The 8,661-nt window shown below is 33.7% G+C and overlaps 2 protein-coding genes across 6 annotated transcripts; both read left to right on the forward strand.

Annotated features, from left to right (window-relative positions):
- The first annotated feature begins 1,208 nt into the window (after positions 1 to 1,208).
- On the forward strand, positions 1,209 to 3,086 carry LOC136066437 (uncharacterized). 5 transcript variants are annotated; one of them, XM_065770768.1, is made up of 4 exons: positions 1,279 to 1,464; positions 1,560 to 1,658; positions 1,747 to 1,828; positions 2,789 to 3,086. In XM_065770768.1, the coding sequence occupies exons 2-4, from the start codon at positions 1,650 to 1,652 to the stop codon at positions 2,950 to 2,952; spliced, it is 255 nt and encodes an 84-aa protein (XP_065626840.1). In that variant the 5' UTR covers positions 1,279 to 1,464; positions 1,560 to 1,649; the 3' UTR covers positions 2,953 to 3,086. The 5 variants fall into 5 exon arrangements, with proteins under 5 accessions (XP_065626836.1, XP_065626828.1, XP_065626830.1 ...); XM_065770764.1 differs by having other exon boundaries at positions 1,209 to 1,634; positions 2,795 to 3,086; XM_065770756.1 differs by having other exon boundaries at positions 1,238 to 1,658; positions 2,795 to 3,086.
- Positions 3,087 to 3,195: 109 nt separating this feature from the next.
- On the forward strand, positions 3,196 to 4,413 carry LOC136066445 (uncharacterized). Its single transcript, XM_065770772.1, has 3 exons — positions 3,196 to 3,551; positions 3,662 to 3,743; positions 3,824 to 4,413. Exons 1-3 carry the CDS (start codon positions 3,498 to 3,500, stop codon positions 4,006 to 4,008), a joined length of 321 nt encoding a protein of 106 aa, XP_065626844.1. The 5' UTR covers positions 3,196 to 3,497; the 3' UTR covers positions 4,009 to 4,413.
- The last annotated feature ends 4,248 nt before the right edge of the window (positions 4,414 to 8,661 follow it).

Raw genomic sequence — 8,661 nt, forward strand, 5'->3', positions numbered from 1 at the left:
ATAAAAGTTTAGCATAAAACATTTCCTCAATTCAGAACTAATTATTCATGGTTTTAGACTTTAGTATCAATTAAAAGAAAAAAAAAACACAATATAAAAAATAGAAAGCTTAAAAGTTACCATTGCATACTAAGAAAACAAATAATACTAATAAGTTAATGCAAATAAGTTACTATTTTGCTCTAACAAAAATTCAAAAATTACAAAACTTAAAAAATAAATAAATAAATAACTTTTTTCTGATGCTTTCTCAGCTACCGCCACTCACATAAGGCTAAAAGTGGGGTGATGGGACATGTACTCAAGTAGGTGCCTGGATGATGAACAAATGGACGGAGGAGATGTAAGAAGGCAATGCTATATAAGGGAAGGGTACCTCTGATAGAGGGGGATCGAAAAATAGGAGAGGAAAAGGATATATGAGATAGTTGTAGCCCCAGGAATTGTAACCTTATATGATCAATGAAAAACATCTCTTCGGACGGAGTATTCATATTAGTCCGAGAGCACATTAATCCAAATCTTCCCATTCGCATTGCTGTTTGATATTGTTATTTTCATTATTAGCCTAGCTCTTTCACCCACTCTCTACAAAATTTATTGTTTTGGGCTCGGTGGGCCAAGGACCCATACCTTTTTGGACTTGGGATGCAAAAACTGACCCTACAATTAATTTAATAAAAAATTATTTGAGTATATAATTTTTTTTTTTGAGAATCTATTAGTGCATAATTTACTGACGTGTAATATGATTGTGACCTTATATATATATATATATATAAAGTTCTGAAAAGGTGATAAAAAATTGTGTGCTCACACCTAAAGCTACTGGGGTTGAAGGGCTGGACCAAATCGCAGTTGGGCCGTATACTTGTTTGACTTTGATTACAGTAGAGTCTAAATGCAAGCAAGGATCCAATGGGTATCTTGAAACTCTCGAGACAATTAACTGTTAAAGCAGCTCAATATTTTCATTTGTTTACGGCCTGAGGCTGAGGTTTGATGATTCTTACTAAACCAGGAAAAAGAAGGTTTGAGCTGCAAATCTTCTGAAAGTTCAGCTCCAGCCCACCAAAGCAGTTGAAAATTCCATGTCTGATCCAAATTTTTGGCTTTGTACAACTTGCCATATCGTTCTCTTACATGATTTGATTAATTGAACTAAAAAGTTGGCTAAGAAAGATTTTGGTGTAATAAGCAACATCCTTAAGGTCCTCAACGGAATAATTCTAGAGGAGAAAATTACGTAACACTAGTGGGGCCTAATGTAGTGAATGAAGCATCTTTGTCAACTAGGCATAAACACCTTTTTCACTTTACCATGCTGTTTTGTCAAGTTCCTATCTCCGTCTCCTTGTTTCTCAACAACAACTGATGGCTTAAGCATCTCTACCAGATGGGATTGCTCTATCAGTACAGCAAGAGTTGTTCCTAGATCTTTTTCAACCTTCCAGTTCCTCTTCAGTTAGGATTGAACCTGTTAACTTATTATTTTTTATGAATCCCCAGCTTTCTTTGAATGGTTACATAACAAAGGTATGGCTCTTGTTAATAATCAGACTAAGGAGGAGTCTCCAGGAATTGGAATAAGAAAGTCTAAGAGCTTATTACTTTCTGGAACCAGCCTCGCCTCTGTTGAGTCTTTATCCATGCCTCTGGTTTGTTTGTACTCGCACTTTTTCTTTCATTTGTTAATACAAAATTTTACTACTTAGTCATCTTATACTCGGTATTTGTTCAGAGCAGGTCCAGGAAGTTGTTATTTCAGCAGATATTCGATGTTCCGAATGCCAAAAGAGAGTGGCTGACATGATGTCAAGAATGAATGGTAAGATTTTAATGAACTCTTTGCTTTAATGGCACCTCCTCCCATTGCAGATTAGGTGGTGACTAGTTAGTAAGTTCTTGTTGTTTAAGACCCACTTAGTGCGTGTGTAATTTACCCACATAAAAAAAAAAATTCAATAAGGTCTTGGATTGAGATATTTTGTTTCATCGTGATTCTTTGAAGTGTCCTTGCAATGGCCTTTGGATTCAACTATTGAAGGTTGATTGCGTAGTAAAAAAGCTGAGGCAAAAGTTCATGATTAGACATGTTATTTTTAAGGAATAGTTTCTTCGGACGGGAAAGTAGCCCTGTACTTTTTTCTCCTAAATAGTTGGTGGTCCTAATTGGCTGTTTAATTGTCTCAAAAACTTTACTGGTGATTTCGCTTGAAGTAGAGGAGGAAACAAGAACTGTAAAAAGTAAAAAATATCTATTACAGTTTAGTCATTTGTCATTCTTGGAAGTGTGCTTCCAGGTTCCAGGCACACCCTCACAGGTATCATGCTTGCTGTTCTCAAATTGCTAAAGCAGATATTTGCCAAAATATAAAAAATAAACTGGAAATAATTTTATATGATTTGAATCCTGGTTGATGCATGGTTTAGACTCTTTTTCTTTCTTACATTTATGGCCAAGATATGCTGATGCACTGATTATGTGTTGTGACTGATTGGAAGTTCTGAATGCAGTAATGTGATAGTTACTCCATATTTTTCTCTTAGATACTTTGTTACCTGTAACCTTTGATCAATTTCCCTTAGATGCATGATATTTCTAACGAAATCTGGAAAGGTACTACCCTGTTTATTGCAGCTAGTTACTGTTTCATGTACTCTTGCAAGTTAAAGTTGGATGAACTAAATGAAGTTGGAATTTATGGCACTGAAGATGGAATTTTGATAATGATATCGTCTTAAAAGTAGTATAGCAATCTTCTTTAATGTGCTTATTCTTTGGCAGAGACAGAGTCAGTGGTGGTGAATTTATTGGAGAAGAAAGTGACACTAACATGTAGATATGCAAATGTTGGTAAAGCATCTTCACAGCAAGTTGCTGCTATATACAGGAATCCGTTTGGAAAAGTTGCCATGATCAAACGGATTTTCCGCTCTTCTCGTCGTTGATTACATGACAGAATGGATCCAGCACGCCAAGAAAAATTTATGTTTCATACTAGTAATACTTGAGACTAGAAGGGCCATGTATATAAGTTCAATTTACATTGGTGATGAATAAATCAATTATGTGGCTTTTCTTATGGGGAATGGGTAAATGTATTGCTGAGTTTGCTTGCGTTTAGAGAGAGAGAGAGAGAGAGAGAGAGAGAGAGAGAGAGGAGACTTAAATTTTGTGCAACATAAAACCTTCAGGAACAAGAAAGAGATACTTCATTGTGTTGCATGAGGTAAACCATGACATATAGAGTAAGTAATGCTTGGCCTTGTCATTGTTTTATGAAGTAAACAAGGCTTGAACAAGAAGTTAGGGATAATAAGCTAATACTTCAATAGACAAAATCCTCTTTCAACAACTACCCAGAATCAGATTCCAAAATGAAGTAGAAAATTTTCCAAAAGACAATCCAAAAGTAGAAATATCAGTTAGTCCACGGTCTTCCATATTCTCAACTTCTATTGATTCCTCTCTCATATACTTTTCAAGTCATAAAATGAACCAAGCAGGGGTATCAAATCCTGCCAATTCCATCTTCATGTCAGGAAAGGCAAGTTCTTGAGCATCTTCATAAAGACATAACCTCATTTTCTTTTTCTCTTCATTCTTATTCAATGCCAAGTCCTTGGATGCTTTCTAATTATTTTTCACTAATTGCAGTATTGTTGCATGGTAATGAGGATCAACGTTGACTGCAATGCTTGTTGCAGGAAATTAAGGAAAATCATTCTAAATTTGAGAGGTGAGTTTTTATTTAATGAAATGCAAGTCCTATATGTATACCACAGGTTCTAATAACCTCTCTTTCATTTCATATTGAAGCAATAGAGTCACATTTGATTGAGAAGCAGGAGTGCAGGGTAAGTGTGTGTGGGACATTTAGGCCATCGGACGTGGCAATAAAAATAAGAAAGAAGATGAACCGTAGAGTCCAAATTCTGGAAATTCAAGAGTTTGATGCCACCACCACTGAACAAATAGACCACAATCCCATGGTTCGAGGCTAATTATCATGATGATGGGTGTTCGAAAAGTTTGTGCTATGTTACCAATTCTCTTACCATGCCATTAACATTGTAAGAAGTTTGGCAAGAATGGATTCATAGAACCAATTCCCTGTACATGTGAATGTAGAAAGTTCCAACTTCCTGGGTAAGAATAGGGGGATGACTCTAGTCTCTAGATAATAAATTTATAATGTTTAGATGTTCAATAGAGATATTCTAGCTGTACTTTGTAACACCACATTTAGAAATGTAACATGAACACATTGCACAGTAGCCACCAACAATGGCTGTTCTGCTGTTCTGTACATGGTCACATATGTGATGCCTTTCGCCTTTGTATCCATCCCTTCAGGCACTAGATCTTTCTCACCTACTCCAATAAAAAATTCCAATTACAAACCAAAATATGGGCGAAAATGGCCCACTACCATTATTTAGCAAAAAAATTAGCAATTTACCACTGTTTTAGAAATATGTAGGGATCTACCATCTTTTTGAAACTCGAGTTTGCTATGAAACTCGAGTTATTTGAAAAAATATACTTTGAAAAATTTTGAAAATTTTTTATAGTACTCGATTTCTATAAACTTGAATATCATGGAAAACTCGATTTCGCTAAACTCGAGTACCCAAAAAGTGGTAGTTCCCTACATATTTTCGAAACAATAGTAGACTGCAACATAGTTTGCAAAAAAGTGCTATTTGGCTATTTTTGCCCCAAAATTTTTCCTATTTATTGATTTGATCCAGGACACAACTCCCTACCTTGGGGCAAAAACAAATATTCTCACGTGACTATAATAGTGTACTAATTTAGAAAGATCCACATTAACCACAAAATAATTCCAATTCCTAATCAATCAAAATCCTCCCACCCTCAATTATTGAATTATTAAAAAAAATTATCATAGTATATTTCATGGTTAAGAGCATTTACATTCACTATCTTCAAACTATTTTATTTTACCATCTTAAGAGTTACTTTATCTATTATACTATACCATTTTATAACACACCCAATATCCAAACTTTTATTTTCCCATACAACACATTAAAATAATAAAATAAAAATAAAATAAAAATATATCTCACTTCTCTCTCTAATCTCTGTTTATTTTACTCTCTCTCAACCACCAACCACCACCATCGCTAAGCTTCCTAGTCACACCACCCACCATTGAAAGCACCACAAAGAGCTAACCTTTGGTTATCTTGACCAAGAAAGCAAAGAATGAGAAACAAGAATAGAAAGCATGCAATTGATAACGTCACCACGACCCACCACAACCCACCATGACCCACCATGATCCACAATAACCCAATGATCAACCACAACTTAGCAAACCCAACCCTAGCAAAACCCATTGCTCATTCAAATTCAAACCCAAACCCCTGGCAACCCATCGATCAACAACCCATAACCACCGATCCCAAAACCCATTAAACCTGAAACCCAGCTAAACCCACGAACAACCTATAACTAAACTCATCAACCACTGATCAACCCATCAAAAACCCATCAACCACTGATGAACAAACCATAACCACTGATTAACCCATCAACAACCTATAACAACCAGAAATAAAAACCCATTAAAAGCAAAGCAAAAAACGACCCACGTTGCCAAGACCATGCCGTCGAAACCACCAGAACCATGCCAAACCCACGACCCACACCAAGAAATAAAGACCACGGTGAGAGAGATGTGAGACTGAGAAGCCATGTTCTGGAGAGAGAGAGAGAGAGAGAGAGAGAGAGAGAGAGAGAGAGAGAGAGAGAGAGAGAGAGAGAGAGAGAGAGAGAGAGAGAGAGAGAGATGAAGAAACCCAAGTACTTGTCAGGTCTCAATATATCTATATTCACTCCACTGGTGCTGCAGGAACGTTCAAATCTGGTAGAGGGGGCAGGATACCACGCCAGCTACGATTGGGATGCGCTCTCATATGACCACCTAGAGCTTTTTTGTTGCGGAAATGTTTACAACAAACCGCGCAGACCTCAGGCTTTGGAGCATTAAGAGCAGGAGCCGGCACTTCATTAATGCCCTGGTTGTTCATTGTTCTTACAACAGCTAGAAATGAAAGAAATGGGACTGTGAAGAGTGAGATAATCCTCGTTTGAGCCGTGAAGGCTAAGATCACCCTATTCGTCTATTTATAGTAAAACATGCAAATACTGATGCCACTTTTACTTGACAGTGAGAGTGAGAGAGAGAAAAGTAGCAGTAATCCAAGGAGGCTGGCACACACATTGGACCAACTTTCTTTTTCACCAATCACACTTAATTAGGTCGCAATTATAATAAAGAAGTTGTGCAATAACTTGACATCATCAAAGCAACGTAATCACACAAAAATGCCACGTTCCGTAGTAAACATTGTCGGAATTGATGTTACTGTCTACGATTGGGTCTACTATCCAACAGTGGTGGATGACTCAATCACCCGACAAGTTTAGTGATTATTGTTTAGAATAATATTTCTTGATGTGTAACTTGACTAAGGTGCATTATCGTAGAGTTGTTCAGATTACATTAACAAGGTTTATTATCTTTTCAAAAATAAAATATATAACTGTCAGGAGTGATGTAACTTAATTTAAATTCAGTTGTAATACAGAGTCATGCCATCCTATATGTTCATTAACTAGTTCTAAATTACAAAAACTTGAATTTAAACAATTGATTAATGATTTAGCTATTGATCTTTAATCATTTTAAACTTTCGTAAGTATAGAGAATATACAAAAATAATGTAATCTAGTGATGGATTTATCAAAATTTACATTTAATTAAAAAAAAAATTATGTATTATATATTGAGAGAGAGAAAGAGTTAGGTTCAAGTTACATCTAGTGTAATTCTAAGTAATGTTACACCACTCAATAATTTATTATAAAATTCATATTTTGAAAATTTCACCGTTGAATTATATGTTTTATATGTTTTTAACATTCTTACTAATTTTCATATTAATTGGATGTATTAATCTTTGATCACTACGAAAATTTGTAAGCATGAAGAATATACGAAGATAATGTAATCTAACGGTAAATTTGTCAAAATGCGCATCTAATTAAAAAAATATTGAGTAGTGTAATATTATTTGGAATTACACCAAGTATAACTTAAACCAAACTCATATATATATATATATATATATAAAGAAGTTGGACTTGAAAGCAGAACAGTACACTAATTCCATAACCGCATCAAGGGTCAATCTTTAACCAATATTTGACTTTTTTGCGTACTATATTGGGTGCTTTAATCTCTTTATTTAGAAAAAGATACAATCATCAAATCATATCATAAAGGGATCATAAAAAAGTCCAGAAAGCGAAATTGACAGGGTCCTACTTTAATGTGATCTTTTAGTGACATTATGACTGAAAGTGCAAAATGCATGATTGCATGAGATTCATTAGATTACATCATGTCACCATTTGCAACAATTGAATCAATGGACAGTTGGTCAAAGATGACATTTGATCTTAAGACTATATAGACAGTTATATCTATGCTGAATTGTTGATGACTAAAAAAAATATAGCACCTCTCTCTCACTGGGATCAATTTTCAATTTTATTTGGGCTAATGTTTACGACTGTAAATATATACATATATTTTTACGACTGTAATTCTATACATATATTATTTCTACGTAGATCTTGAGTATATAATTGATTATATTGCCTTAAATGTAACCTAACTATTCTTTTTGCAGTATAGCCTAGATTTGGCTCTAATGATTTAACCATTTGTGGCAAATGGTATTACTGCCAAACAGGTAATAATACCGTGTGGGTTTGGGGCACTATAGTACAACTTGAATGCTAACAAGGAGATTAAGTATTTCAGTGAGAAATTATATAGGACAAAATTTAGTTACAAAATTGGTTTTACTCAATATCGTTTTATTGAAGGTGAATTTTGACAAATCCATCATTGGATTATATCTTCTTCTTATATCCTCCATACTTGGAAAACTTTTAAAAAATTAAAGATCAATAGTTATATCATCAATAAATTATTTAAATTGCAAGTTTTTATAGTTTAAAATTATACATAAAATGTAAACTTATAAATCATATAGTAAATTATATCCAATTAAAACAAAATTTGATGTGTATTAAGAGTGTAAAAAATATGCAATTCAACGGTTAGATTTTTAAAATATGTAGTAATGTTTATTTTATTGAGTAAGGTTATAGCCTTAAGTTACAACTAATTTTATAACTAAACTTTGTTCAATTATATATAATACCCTCAATTGTGCGGACTTTATTGAATTAAATCGTATGAGTGTATAAATTGGCTGAATTTTTGTTCTTGTTGTCAATGATATTATATGTGTGCGAAAGAAATTGTCTAAAATTATAAGCATATAACTTTTTTATAAAAAAAAAAATCTCTGTAATTAGTTTTTATTTTTGGATTTTATAAATATCAATATTCATATCTATATTTATCACTCACAATACATTTGAATAGTATTCATGATTTTTTTTTTTAACATAGCATGTTATGAATATCAACAATAGATTTCTTCACAAGATTTCTATTAGCAAGTAATATTAAATCTACACTATGAAAAGTAATAATTTTCCTTATCAGTTATTACTATTCATTAAAAAAATATTATTAGGGTGTT

This window comes from Quercus suber, unplaced genomic scaffold (assembly GCF_002906115.3).
Source record: "Quercus suber isolate HL8 unplaced genomic scaffold, Cork oak 2.0 scaffold_4, whole genome shotgun sequence".
NCBI lineage: Eukaryota > Viridiplantae > Streptophyta > Magnoliopsida > Fagales > Fagaceae > Quercus > Quercus suber.